A 15,043-nucleotide genomic window follows, 5' to 3' on the forward strand; every position below is an offset into this window, starting at 1 on the left:
TACTTACTAGTTTTTAGTTACTTTGCAACTTAAGTCTTTTCAGGACCCTGTCTTTCAAAGATAATTCGTAAAAATCAAAATAACTTCACAGATCTTCATTGTAAAGGGTTTAAACACTGTTTCCCATGCTTGAACCATAAACAATTAATGAACATGAATCTGATAGTGTATTCTAGATACTATCAGATATACCTCCACAGTACACTGGGCCTGTATATTGTATGTAAGCTGTTACTCACAGTTATTTACTTATCTTTCCATAGAACCACTTTTACACTCATACATTCTTTTTGAGTAGTCAGTACAAGGAGTTTGGTGTGGTGAACCACATTATCTGAATAAACCTGTTTGAAGATTTCTTTGACTTGTTCTTGCCGGGCAGACCTGTGGTGGCTGAACCTTATCCAATGACACCTAGAGCTCTCTACTGGTGCCCGTTCTGCATGGTCCTCCCAGAACAGACCCTTAGTATTTTTCAAATCCATTCTCAGAACATCTTCAAAAAACACAAGCACTTTAGTAAGAATATTATTTTAAAAACATACATTCCATTCTTCAGCATCAGCAAAACTCTGTCCTCTATCATGTTAAGTGTGTTCAGGTGTGCTGGCCAGTGGCCACTAATAACATTTTACTATGGTTCCCTGAAAGCTTTCCTAGGTGGTTTTATTAACATTATTAGAACATATTTCAATAAAGACTTTTAATAAAACTGTTAAAACTCCAAGTACACATGGAAATTAATTTGCTTTGGCAGTAATCACACAAAGACAACTCCTTTTTTATTGTGGCACAGCATCAGTGAGATTCAAACCTAGAGTCTTCTGTTCTCTAGCCATGAAATTAGCCCACTGCGCCACCAGGATGGAGCTAGCATGCCAAGCAAAGTGGTACATTTTTGCGATTCAAACAGACCCCATTTCAAAGGAAACAAACACCCAATAAGATCAGGTGTGACCAATTAGTGAACTGCCTGGTGGATCTGTTAGGAACAAAGTGGTGGTTTTGTTGGGGATAGTGACGTATTTGCAGGGTTAGATGGGGCTGCAAAAAACAAAAATTCCAAATTTCCCTTTTTTGTGAACAAAATCTGCAATTTGCACTCCGACCTGAAAAACGCAGCAATACGCCACAAAGCGTCTAGTCTGTCGGAAAACAACACGAAGAAGTGATGAGCGCACGCTGGTGCACGCGCGTCACATGAAGGGGATGCATACGCGCGGTGGCGGGGACTGAAGATGGCGGATAGTGATGTTGAACCAGAGCCCGACTGGAGTAATCGGCCTTCCAACACTGCCGAGGACACTCTCGTCGCCATGGAATGCTTGCTCACCACCTTGAGAGCGCTTGAAGCAACGCTCAGGCAACAAGACATTTCGGAAATATCATCCACCGAATATTGCGACAACTTCTGCCAGGTAGCTAGCGTGCGTGCATGCAAAACTCAAAGGAAAAGCAATGTTTTTTCGCATAGCTAAACTAGCTAGCTAGCGCTGTTGGCTGTGTGTGCGCCAGCGCCAATATGGCCTTTAGCTGCTAGCTGGAACATTTTGATCAGGATAAGAGAACAATATGCATCTAATGCACAATAAACGATCCCAGTAAAGTATACCATAACTGCATGACCTAACCACCAATGATGTGCAAAACATAGCCATGCTATCATCAGTTGGGCTACCTACTAGTTAGCCAGCTAACTACCGTTAGCAACCAATGTTGTCATGGTTGTTGTGCAAGCTTGTCCGAGAGAGAGACGGATGCAGTGGTCCAGGACGACAACTAGGCATGCAAAATATTTTTGTACAATATCCAGTCTGTACAAACTAGTAGTTAACTAGTTTATCGTGCTGCTATTTGCAACGTTTAGAATATTTAAAGTAAGCGGGGCGGGGTGTTTCACGTTTTGTTTCAGGCACTTGCAGGCATGCATGTAAAAAGGCCTGCAGTGCAAATGTTTTTCGTCAGCCTACTTATCAATTAACCTAGTTAGTGTATTTATTAGCCATTTTATTTGTTAACTTCAACCTTACTTGTTTTATTGTCGAGTTAAGGAGTTTATTTGACCCTCACTCTACAAAAACATGCTTTCTCGGTAGTTGATGGCAACAACGTGGTTCATCCACGTTCATTTTGTTTTTAACGCTAAGTAACGTTAACACTTGTCAAAATCAATATTCAAGTATAAATAATTTGAAAATGAAGACGTTTTTGTTTTTAACAGACTGTTCTGTAGTATCAGTTTGCTATGGTGTTTTATCTACTTTCGTAAAGTTGAGAATTTAAAGGGACAATCAGATTGCTACATCCCCTTTTTTTTAACTTTTAAATTCATGATATAGCCATTCATTCTTGAATATGGTTTTTAAATGCCTCAATCTTAGTTTAACTGTCTTGATTGTTTTTATAGGCTTTTTCTAAACTAATGTATTTGTAAACAATGTAATTTTAAACATACACTGTATAACTTTAACATGGTTAAAACTATGCTGATATTATTGATGTTCCTTGCATCTATAGCTCTGTCTATGAATTTCATAGTGCTTACTTTTCTCCAGCCCTATCCCTCAGCTGTTTACAGAATCAGTGGTGTGGAGATTACTTTATTGTTTGAACTGCAGATTTCCCATTTACCTTTTTTCCAAAAACCCTAAACTGGGTTAATTATAGCTGCTAACCATTAATTGGAAGTTAATTGGGTGTTAGATATACCCAGGCGGGAGCTTATTCTCTGGAGGAGCGACTCTCATATTTACCCTAGATGGAGGTTAAATTTAGCCAACCCACTGTAATGGTGGTAGGGAAGTGCGCACTGAGGACTCTTGGCAAGAGAGGCTTTGGGGAAATGTTGACGTGACAAACTGGGGGTCCACAGCTCTCTAGGTACACCTTGTCTTAGAGCTGTCAAATACGTAGGCTGCTCCCCCAGGCCCAATCAAGGTAAAGAGAGAGTGCAAGCTGGGACCAATCAGACAGGTACCCCACACCCGACATGACAATTCAAATATATATTTATATACACATTTTTTAAATATTTTTTTAGATTTACTTTTCTACACATAGATGGCGTAAGAGCAAGACTCATCACTTTGGACAAAAAGTAATGGGCCTTTTGTAAGAAACTGAAACAACAAATTCCATGCAATTTAGGAGGGAGAATAAAATAAATCCTGGGGGAAACACTGTAGCCTCTTTCCTCAATGAGCCTTGCCACACCTCACAGGAAGACTAATTAACAGTGACATATGGTGCCTGCCCTGCCTGCTATCAACACAATGTCTTTGGCATTTAGGGTGTTTTCCAGTAAATAAGATGGCTGTTAGTTGTCTTAATCCTAATGAAAGTGAAAGTGCAAAGAAAACATATTTTTTAATAACCACAACCCAACTGCCTGTTTTTTTGTTGTCATTGAAAGTGTTTTTGACTAATCCATGACTGTCTTTGCAGGCACTGATGGACTATGCTGGGAGCAGGAATTCTGTGGAACATGGTCTTCCTCTCTTGGAGGTCTACTGCCTGGCCATCAACTGCTTTGCTGCTGCAAGGCCACATCTCACTGCAGACTCTGACACAGTTGCCCTGGTATTGAAGAGACTAGCACTGTGAGTCAACTCAGTAACGAAGTGCTTTACACTGTTAGGGTTGTACCTAGATTATTATTTTGAAAGCAGAGTGATCACCACCCTTTCTACTGTGTGCTCCAATGCATAGCCTTCTTTTGTTGTTGACATGGCTTCATTGTTTTTTTCTTTGTGCTGCATGTTAGAAATAGATAACGTTGTGTCATGAAGTTTCACAAGTTGTCCTTCGTTGTCTCTGTTATTTTGCTTCCAGGAGCTGTTTTGAACTGTTGCTATCTGTGCCTGAAAACGAAATCCCTTATGAGGCCTGGGTTCAATTTCACCGCTCTGTTCAGGTAAAGGATGGGCTGTGAGATGTTAAGAAATAGTAGCTAATGAGAGAGAAGATGGAAGAAAAAATTATGATTGATCGACTGATTGAACTATAGAGAAGTGGATGCAGTATAAAGAGAGGTTTATTTACTTTCGCTTGGGGGTACTATTGACATGCTTTGTTGTTGATGAATGGCAGTGGCCCAAGCAATGTTCCCTGGAGAATACTACGTTATACACTGGTGCTGTCTGATAACGTGCTGTGGTTCTTGACCACCTGGGGCCTGTTTGATAGGAAATTGGGAATCCACTAGAGGGGTTTGAGTAAATGTTTTACATTGAAAGTAAATGTGTTCTGGAAGAAGGGAGTGGAAGCATGACAACACATTAGCAGGGGGAATTGAGAGAAGTTGCAGTAGGGATTTTTTTTAAATTTCCAATCCAAATCTTGATATAGTGAGGACATGTCCTACATTACAATACTTTATAGGGCCGGTACAATACCAGTATTGCGATACTCATTAGTATTGTGGCAAGGAAATAAAACACACAGCGGATTATAACTTCTTTGAAAAACGTCCCTAGTGTTAGAAACAAACATGTTGTCATCCAGAGTCACATTTATTTTCCAAGCTATAGCGTACAATATTTTATAAACTGCATGTTTTTAAAATACCAAAGAGTTTGGTCTGCTTCGTGTTTTCATTTTTTGCTGTGGAAAAAAAACATTGCAATACTGGTATCGTCACAGCCCTATTACTTTACCATGCTGTCACTGTTGCCTCACCTGACAGTTGTGGCAAAACCCCCTTGTGTGCTCTTGCCGGTTTTGCAGGTTGCCCATGATGCCTTGTTGGAGTATGGGAGCATAGATCTACAAGCCCTACTCCAAATCACAGGGGAGGGTGGAGCGTGGAGTAACCCTGTCCTAAGCGCCCTTCTCACCGGTCATCCCACAACCGCAGAGGAAGGTCAGTATCACAACCTTACTCTATTGTCAACAGTGCAATAATAAAGTAGCAGTGACTGTAATAAACCTCATCTTGTCTATTTGATGTATTTTACTATGATTCCAGTCAGCCAATCAAGTAGCATCTGTTGCTTTGTCATGTTCCTGTAGTTGACGCGTACATCTCCTTGGAGGGGGAGGGCTTCATGGAGATGCGGGTTAAACACCTGGAGAAAGTGGGGGAGGTGGCGAAGGCTGTGGTACTGGCTAAGGCCTGTGCTGAATGCCATCTTGTCTCCAACCAAACCACCTTCCGCCAGACCTATGTCTCTCTCCTCTGCCAACTGCTGCCGGGCGAGGAGGCCATCATGGAGGTCTGTCAGTGTGTTGTTGAGCTCAGCTCAGTTGCATTATTATTCATACTGCTATTTAAATTGCTTTCAGAGAATGCTGTTATGTAAGAAAATAAATGTGATGGCTTAGTGAATTTGACAGTGTTGTTCGTTTGAACTCCTTTGCCCTTAAAATGTAAGTGATATTTTCCAGAATACTGTAGTTGGTGTTTTCAGAAAGTATTCATACCTCTTGACTTATTCCACATTTTGTTGTTACTGCCTGAATTCAAAATGGATTCAATATATTTAGACACAATACCCCATAATTACATATTGAAACATGATTTTACAACATTTTACAAATTAATTGCAGCAATATCTCACACCCCTGAGTCAATACATGTTAGAATCAACTTTGGCAGCGATTTAGAGCTGTGTCTTTCTGGGTAAGTTTCTTAAGGATCCGCTCCTTTTTTTTTTTTTTTTTATTTCACCTAAAATGGCATACCCAAATCTAACTGCCTGTAGCTCAGGCTGTGAAGCAAAGATATGCATGTTCTTGGTACCATTTGAAAGGAAACACGTTGAAGTTTGTGGAAATGTGAAAGGAATGTAGGAGAATATAACACATTAGATCTGGTAAAAAGATAATACAAAGAAAAATACCAACCATTCTTTTTTTTTTTTTTGTACCATCTTTGAAATGCAAGAGAAAAAAACATATTTTATTGTTCCAGCCCAGGTGCAATTTAGATTTTGGCCACTAGATGGTAGCAGTGTACATGCACAGTTTTAGACTCATCCAATTAACCATTACATTTCTGTTCAAAATGTTGTCCAAATGTGCCTAATTTGTTTATGAATAACTTTTCATTTTCAAAATTGTGCACTCTCCTCAAACAATAGCGTGGTATTTTTTCACTGTAATAGCTACTGTAAATTCGACAGTACAGTTAGATTAACAAGATTTTAAGCTTTCTGCTAATATCAGATATGTCTATGTCCTGGGAAATGTTCTTGTTACTTACAACCTCATGCTAATCGCATTAGCTAATGTTAGCTCAACTGTCCCGTGGAAGGAACACCAATCCAGAATAAGTTTTGAGAGCTTTGCACACCTGGATTGTACAATATTTGCAGTAATTAATGTCACCCTGCTCAAAGGGATATTCTATGTCTGTTTTTTTTTATCTACCAATAGGTGCCCTTTGTGGGGCATTGGAAAACCTCTGGTCTTTGGTTGAATCTGTTTAAAATTCACTGCTTGCTTAGAGATTTTACATATAGTTGTATGTGTGGGGTGATGTAGTCATTCAAAAATCATGTTATACATTATCATTGCACACAGAGTGAGTCCATGCAACTTAGGTGACTTGTTAAGCACATTTTTACTCCTGAACTTATTTAGGGGTTGGAAACGTATTAACTCGAGACATTTCAGCGTTTCGTTTTTAATGAATTAGTTAAAATGTCTAGGAACATAATTCCACTTTGACATTATGGGGTATTGCTTGTAGGCCAGTGACACATCTCAATTTAAAATTCAGGTTGTAACAACAAAATGTGGAAAAAGTCAGGGGGTGTGTATACTTTCTGAAGGCCACCGACTTGGCCTTTTATTTATTTATCCCACAGATATCCAGACTGGACTGTAAGGATGTGCTGGATATTACATGCAATTTGGAGACCGAGGGGGAGGATAACACGGCCTTCATCCTGTGTACTACCTTCCTAACTCAACAGCTGCAGCAGCAGAGTCTGTACTGTTCCTGGTCAGTTTTCAGTGGTCAATGTCAAGAGTTTTGCAACGCATATGGATAAATTTAAATTCTTATTTCTGCACTGGTGTGTGTTTTTGGGTCTTGTTCCAATTTTATATTTTTCTATGCTATTTCATCTTTTCTGTCTTTTTTAGGGAGCTCACACTGCTGTGGAGTAAGCTGCAGAGAAGGATCGACCCATCTTTGGAATCACTGCTGGAGCGTTGCTTGCAGCTAGGTGCAATTGCTAAGACTGTCTACCATCTGCTCTTCCTTGTGCGTGTCATCCGGACAGAGGTAGGAGAATAGACTTTTCTACCTCTGATTTTGATTTGTCATTGCAATATAAAGTTTTAACTTATTTTAGTTAAATATCAGTTACAATTGCCCAAAATGTAAAGTAACTGCCCAGTGTTTCCAGATTTCTATGAAATATGACCTATAATTATTTACAATATGAGTGAAATTGTTTTACTTTAAAAAAAAATGTAATTAAGTATGTTAAAAAGCAACTTTTCTGTGTTGGAATGATGTCGGCATACCCCAAAACAGAATGGTGTGGGTGTAAAGACGGGTTGGTTGTTCAGCAACAACAACAGAATGGTGTGGGTGTAAAGACGGGTTGGTTGTTCAGCAACAAAAACAACGTGTGCGCAACTATGGGGTAAAACGGACGGGTTGGCTGACACTGTTGACGACATGTAAACTATATAATTAGTCTCAATGTTTAATGAACACAAATACATTTGCTCAATGAGCACTTATTGTCTCTGAAATACATCGTTACAATTGTTGTTGGTTAGCTAGTGAGTTTGAGCCATATTAGCATAGACATGACATCAGTCAAAACAAGACATGTATCAATACAAGATACATGCTGAAATGAGCCGTCTGCAATTTCTCACAAGGAAGATTTGTCATTGTTGCTAGACATCAATGCACGCGTCATTTTCATGACGTTGTCAGCCAACCCGTCTATACTGGACATTAAATATTAGTGTAAGTAAACCGCTAATTGGCCAGCTCAATCCTCAGTGAGATGACATGTTCTGAGGAAATAGCAGCATCTTTGAAAAAGTCTGTTTGAGATAAGTTTGAGGTGGGGTTTTTGAAGTGTGTTAAAAAAAAAAATGTATACATTGGTCACGAGTATATGACGAGTCAACAACATTTGGATATGACTCAACAGAATAAAAAAAAATTAAGGTAAAATTTTCACTGGGCAGTTACTTTGAATTGTAGGCCACTGTCACACCATTGGAAAAAACGATCTCATGTTTATTCTACAGGCAGATGAGCTGGGTCTGGCTTCATCTGTGGAGTTATGTGTTAAAGCACTACAGCTCCCAAAGCAAGAGGAGACCGAAACAAGGATATCTGTGTGCAAGACTGTATCCTGCCTCCTACCAGACGATCTTGAGGTGTTGCGGGCCTGCCAGCTGACAGAGTTTCTCTTAGGCCTCTCTCATGTGGCCTTCAGCACCCTACAAGAGCTCTATCTGCGGCCCGATCAGAAGTATGACCAGGAAAATGCCATTATCCCCAACTCGCTGCGGTGTGAACTGCTCCTGGCACTTAAAGCCCACTGGCCTTTTGACCCTGAATTCTGGGACTGGAAGACACTCAAGCATCAGTGCATCATGCTGCTGGGGCTTGAACCTGAGCCGGAGGAGGAAGAGGAGAAAGGGAGGGGGCAGGAAGAGGTTAGTCTTGAGCAGGATGTAAAGGAGGAGGTGGAGAGGGGATTTGTTGATATGCCAAAAGAATGCGTAAATGGGACAAGTGGAAGCATTGATGGTCATGAGAAAGATGAAGAAAATGACCGGGACAGTAAACCACCTTCAAAGCCAGATGCTGAGGGTACCTCAGAGCAGGGTTCACTGCAGAAGAAATACAAGTTCTTCTGCAAGATTTGTAAGAAATCTGTTACTGAGACTCGAATCCTTCTTCACTCTAAGAGGCATGAAGAAAACGGTGTTTCCACCTGCCCTGTCTGCCTGAAGAAGTTTAAGAGCAGAAAGGATTTTATTCCACACACCAAACTACACCTTCAGATGCCATCCAGAAGCACTCGACAGAAGAAAAAGGACAAAAAGAGGGTTGATTTGGATAAGGAAATGGAGGAGGACGACTTGGATGACTTGGAGCCTGGTGAGATTGCCCTTGACCCATCCTTAATGCTGTACTACCAGTCCACACATGATCCTGATGTTCTGGAGCACATTTTAGAGCAAGCTTCATCTGCACCCAGGAAGCCTGGTCATGAGGATAACATTACAATTGAATACATTAATGTTCATTTTGAATTGCAGAATCGTGACATATACACATGCCCTGCTACTCACTGTACAAAGACTTTTAAGCATTCCAAGTACCTGGGTGTGCACCTTAAATCAGAAGACCATGTTAGCGACGAGAACGTGAAACATTATTGTGAAATGAGAGACCGTAGGGAAAAGTGCACTTACTGTCGGCGCCACTTCATGTCTGCCTATCACCACCGCAGGCATCGACGTGTGCACTACGGTGACCTGCCTTACATGTGTATGGTCACAGATTGTGGTGCTCGTTTCAGCACCTCCAATGAGCTTGTTACACATAAGCAGAGCCATGGCTTTCAACTTAGCTACCAGTGTGAGCTCAAAGGCTGTAGTCTTTCTTTCTGTGACTTGGGGCAGGTATACCACCATGAAGCACAGCACTTTCGTGATGCAGCATACAGCTGCACTAGCCTTGATTGCAAGAAGTTCTACTTTTCTAAAAAGGAATTTGGCCGTCATTTAGCCACACACGGCATTACCTTCTCTGAGGAAGACTTTGAGGCACAGAGGAAGGCCAAAATAAAACATCTTGACTCCATAACAGAGGAGCTAACCATCCCCAAAAAGTCGTGTGACATAAAGACTGTACTGGAGGAGGTAGTCAACGGGGAAAGCAATGCTACTTTCTCCACATGCAGTGCCTCCTCACAGAGTTGCAAGGAGCCCAAGGGCACAATGGCATCTGTTGCTGTGTGCTTTGATGGAAAAAAGTTCACTTGTGGTTTCGAGAGGTGTGGATTGACCTTCTCCAAAGCTAGAGATGTCCACCAGCACCTAAGGTGTGTTCATCCAGAACATTTCAAGTCTGAGAATAAGGAACGCAAAAATCTTGTCAAAGAGAAGGACTTGAAATCGAAAGGTCTAAAGATAAAAACAGAGAAGAACAACGATGACAAGAACAAACATGAACTTGCAGCTTGTCTGCTAATGAAGGGGTCGAGCCAGGAAAATGCTTGTCCTTCTATTAAGAACACAGCAACATCTCCCTCAAGCCTGGACAATGACCCTTTGAGAGAGATTTTGATTGGGCTTAGCCAGCTTAGTCTGACTCTCTCCAGCTCTACAAATGGATTTTGTGAGCCCTTCCATCCAATCTCAGGATCCACATCAAAGATATCCTGCCATCAGGGTCTTGGTACCAGGTCCCCAGTTGTGTTTTTGCAAAAGAGAGCGCAACCCGCTGTTGGCAAGAGGGTGAAACTGACATCAAACACTGAACCATCAGTAGCCCACAGTCTACCCTCAGAGCAACACTTAGATGCAGACCAGGTCAGCCCCTTTGTTTTACAAGCCTCTACTAAACCATACTTCTGTGAGCTTAATGATTGCAACTTTAGAAGTGTGACCAGCACAACCCTAATGCGCCACTACATGAACAAGCATCAATTCTCAGAGAAGAAGGCGAAAGGAATGAAGATCCTCAAATCACTGACATTTAAGCCATTTAAGTGTCACCTCTGCTTCAAATGCCATAGAGAGAAGACGGACTTGAGATTTCATTATCTTCACACGCATAGACTTAGCGAGGCAGTTGTGGAGCAAATGAGCTGTTGGTCTAAAAAGCGGGTTGAGGGTAAACCCCCAGAACCCACCAAGCCAACAGTCTCCATAACACAACCCCCAGAACCCACCAAGCCAACAGTCTCCATAAAACAACCCCCAGAACCCACCAAGCCAACAGTCTCCTTTACACAGCCCCCAGAACGCACCAAGCAAACAACCTCCTTTACACAAAAATCTCAGACCCCCACCTGGCAACACCCCTCCTGGCAGCAGAAGTACCAAAAAAAGAAAATAATGCGACAAAATATTGTACAATTTGCTAAATCTGGAGATAAGCGTAAGAAATGCAGTCATGCTCCATCTTCTGTGCAGGATCACTTCGAAGAGGAGGAAAGTGAAGACGGAAGCATGCGAAGAGGCAAGGGCGGCATTTATATGTGCAAGCACAAGGACTGTGGGGTTATTTTCTCCCACGCCTCCAGTCTTCATCGCCACCAGAAGAAGATTCATTCGCAGGTGATGAGACATCCTTCCGTGCTTTCAGAAGACCCAGCTTTACAGAAGTTTAGGTGCAGCTACGCCAACTGTAATGCTTCTTACCTCCTGAACAGTAGCTTGGTGCGACACACAGAGAGTGAGCATCCTAACCAGGCGACCAGTAGCTTAAAGCGTCACAGAAAAAGTGATCATCCTAACCAGGCGACCAGTAGTCTAAAGCGTCACAGAAAAAGTGATCATCCTTACCAGGCGACCTTGTGCTGCAAGTATGACGGCTGTACACAAGTGTTCACCCAAAGCCGTAGTCTGAAAAAACATGTACTCTCTAGCCACCTCAATTATTATGATTCACTCGTATTACGTCTCCAGAATACTCACAAGGACACGTCAGCCACTGGATGCCAAAAGAAGCTGATCATCACATCTACGCCACAGAAAGATGCAACCAAGCTACCCGTCAGGCAATCTCTAAGACACTGCCCAAAGTCTCCTGAAGATGTTAAGGCTGAAGAAACTAGTGAAGAGCAAGATGAAGATGACGGTGAAAATGTGTCAACTGAAAAGAAATCCAGAAGGTTTGAAGATATGGTATTCCGTTCCCATGAGGAGGCCTTGCAGATGTGCCAAGATCGTTGTCAACGTGAAGCCTACCCGTGCATGGTGCAAGGTTGTGATTCCGTAGTCAAATTTATACGTAGTATGCGCCGTCACTATTTGACTTGCCACAAATTAACCCTTCATGCTTTTGTATTGAATGAGAATAAGCTTGTGTTTAGTGCAGAGCAACTGGATGAGCTGATTCAGAGGAATACTGTATTATCTGCTTGCCCTGATATGACGAGGGCACCTAACGGAGTTCTGAAGATGGAGTATCAAGCAGAGCCAGATAACCCTGGTGGTCCATCTGTCCCTATGAGTCTGCACTCCATCGAAGCAGACACACTTGATGAGCATGACCCACTGGGGTTCAAAGAGGAGCCACCTGCTGAGAGGAATGTTTTGGTGGGTGCCGATGACTTGCTTTATGGAGAACCTAGTGGGCACACTGAAGAGCCTGTTACTCAAAACAGCCAAGAGGGGCCAAGGCGAAAATCCTCAAACCCGCCCGCTCTTGATCTCTCTCCACCATCCTCCCTCCGATTCAGTGTTGATGAGGGCTTCATGGACAGTTCAGGCAAAGATGGTGGCAAACCATCAATTTCTATGCCATTGCCCTCCCCTCAAGCCCGCCAGCCACTTAAACGTAAGAACGAGCTCTCTGAGCTCCTTCCCATTCCAAAGGACTCCCAGCCTCACAGCCCTCCCCCTCGCACATTTGACCTGGCTGCTTATAAACCTATGGGATTCGAGTCATCTTTCCTGAAATTCATACAGGAGAGCACTAAGGATGATGTGAGGCCCCGGGCTTCTCACTGCAACAGCCACAGGCCTGAACCACCTGTTGTGTCTGCTCGGCGGCGGGATTCCTACAGACGTAACTGTTCTGTAAAGGAGAACAGCCAGATGGGCCTCACTACTACCCGTAGCAGGCGGGCCCGATCTTCCCCACTTCAGCCTCTTCCCAGGACAGGGGAATACACATCAGTCCAGAACTTGCGCCTCATCTTGGACAAGGCTCTGACGGGTTGTGGTGACCTAGCCATTAAGCAGCTGCAGTACCTCAGGCCCGTGGTAGTTCTTGAGAGGCCAAGGTTTTCCACCTCCTTGCTTGACCTCTTCCCCACAAAAACTAATGATAAGCTACTTCTTGACGGTTCGTAGAACTGAGTACCTTTGTGTCCAATATAAAGACTATCCCAGTGTTTTTTTTCCCCTAATGTATTTACTACTCTGATATTATCAGTATCTTTTTAAGTTGCCAAACTGATTAGCTCAAGGGCCCTTAATTGACATACAACAGATACGTGTGTAAAATGATCCTTCCCCTGATTTTTTAATAACTTCTTTAGAGTATTTGTATTACATTTCTGTCAGGTGATGAACGTTCTAATGTGTATATATATATGCGTCTTCTCACTACACAATGAAGTTTTATAAAACATTTTCAAATATTATTTAGAACTGTGTAGCTCATTGTTCCATTTCAATGCTATTAATTTGTCTGAAAATAGCTTTCATGGGACAGAGACATCTCATTTGCCCACTAATAACTTGAGGAAAAATATTGTCCCCTCTGAATATCAAGACCCCTTTCTTTTTTTCAATGCAGTGGGCAGATGTGTAATGCTTTATAAGAATAATAAATGTTTGAATAGGCCCTTTCAAAAATATGAAATTGCATTGTCTATCTTTATTTTCCTTGTCATGCCTTTACATTGATTAGTCTTTAAACTCTTCAGGGAACTAGTCAGTATTAAATAGTCCACAATATTTTCACTATCTATGAAAATAAACCCATTTTACTTTATACAGTGGCTTTTCTCACGAGAAAGTGTTTCTATAACGCCACTAGCAAAGTGGCACGTGCTCTCTAGCAAAAAGCGCGCAGGTAAAGTACTGTATCTGCACACTGTTGGCTAGAATGCACGTATAGCCTATATGGTGAGATTATTATGGACAAAAGATCAAGATTATTTTTATTTGTCAAATGGCAGCTAAGCATCCAATGATAATTCTCCAGAATAAGACTCAAGTCTTCTGATTTCACCGCCCTGTGAAGTTTATCCAACTGTATTTAATCTGTAGCCTAATAAACTGCATGGTTTCCTGACCAGTCGTAGTGGAAGGACCACACATCATCGTGATACTCCCAAGTTTTCTTCAATATTATGGTTATATAAATATTTGTGCATAAAAGCGTTTCCACCGACTTCTCTCACAATTAATTTCATCGACACCAGTTGGTTTTCTTCACATTTGGAGAGTTTACCGACCATGTCTGTTTCTGTCAGGCCTGTCATGAGGTACATTACTTGCATACGGTTGGATGAAAACCTGGTTTGACATGTCAGATTTAGGAATGATAATTTTTCACAAAGCAGTTTGGTTGTAGTGAACTACACGGAACAAAAATATAAACAACATGTAAAGTGTTGGTTTCATCAACTGAAATTAGAGATCCCAGAAATGTTTCATATGTACAAAAAGGTTGTTTCTCTGAAATGTTGTGCACAAATTTGTTTACATCCAGGTTAACGAGCAAGTTTTCTTTGCCTAGATAATCCATCCTCCTGACAGGTGTAGCATATCAAGAAGCTGATTAAACAGCATGCTCATTACACAGGTGCACTTTGTGCTGGGAACAAAAGGCCACTAAAATCTGTAGTTTTGTGTCACACCACAATGCTACAGATGTTTTGAGGGAGCACGTCTGTAATAAAAGTCCTTTTGTGGGGGGAAACTTATTCTGATTGTCTGCACCCCTGCCCAGTCATGTAAAATCCATAGGTTAGAGCCTAATTCATTTATTTCAATTGACTGATTTCCTTATATGAACTGTAACTCAGTAAAATCTTTGTAATTGTTGCATTTATATTTTGTTAAGTATACTTTTTCAAAATAACTTTAGTTAAGTAAACTATATGTTTCTTAAGGGTAGCTTAACTTTTCCAGGTTGAGGTAATTGGTGGCTTGGTAAACTGAGCTCCCGAGTGGTGCAGCGGTCTAAGGCACTGCATCTCAGTGCAAAAGGCGTCACTACAGTCCCTGGTTTGAATCCAGGCTGTATCGCATCTGGCCGTGGTTGGGAGTCCCATAGGGCAGCGCACAATTGGACCAGGGTTGTCCAGGTCTGGCCGGGTAGGCCATCATCGTAAATAAGGATTTGTTCTTAAGTGACTTGCCTAGT

The 15,043-nt window shown here is 41.7% G+C and overlaps 1 protein-coding gene across 1 annotated transcript; it reads left to right on the forward strand.

The window, feature by feature from the left end:
- The first annotated feature begins 1,167 nt into the window (after positions 1–1,167).
- Positions 1,168–13,531, forward strand: rlf (RLF zinc finger). Its single transcript, XM_055862729.1, has 8 exons — positions 1,168–1,418; positions 3,445–3,599; positions 3,832–3,913; positions 4,726–4,861; positions 5,011–5,213; positions 6,810–6,946; positions 7,090–7,231; positions 8,224–13,531. Exons 1-8 carry the CDS (start codon positions 1,239–1,241, stop codon positions 13,015–13,017), a joined length of 5,829 nt encoding a protein of 1,942 aa, XP_055718704.1. The 5' UTR covers positions 1,168–1,238; the 3' UTR covers positions 13,018–13,531.
- The last annotated feature ends 1,512 nt before the right edge of the window (positions 13,532–15,043 follow it).

This window comes from Salvelinus fontinalis, chromosome 15, assembly GCF_029448725.1.
Source record: "Salvelinus fontinalis isolate EN_2023a chromosome 15, ASM2944872v1, whole genome shotgun sequence".
Taxonomy (NCBI): domain Eukaryota; kingdom Metazoa; phylum Chordata; class Actinopteri; order Salmoniformes; family Salmonidae; genus Salvelinus; species Salvelinus fontinalis.

Bases quoted from the DNA above. Each gene is read 5' to 3' on its own strand.
- rlf (XM_055862729.1), top strand. From the start codon at position 1,239: ATGGCGGATAGTGATGTTGAACCAGAGCCCGACTGGAGTAATCGGCCT. The intron at 4,862-5,010 runs GTCAGTATCACA...ATGTTCCTGTAG, and splicing joins TCCCACAACCGCAGAGGAAG to TTGACGCGTACATCTCCTTG. The intron at 7,232-8,223 runs GTAGGAGAATAG...TTTATTCTACAG, and splicing joins TGCGTGTCATCCGGACAGAG to GCAGATGAGCTGGGTCTGGC.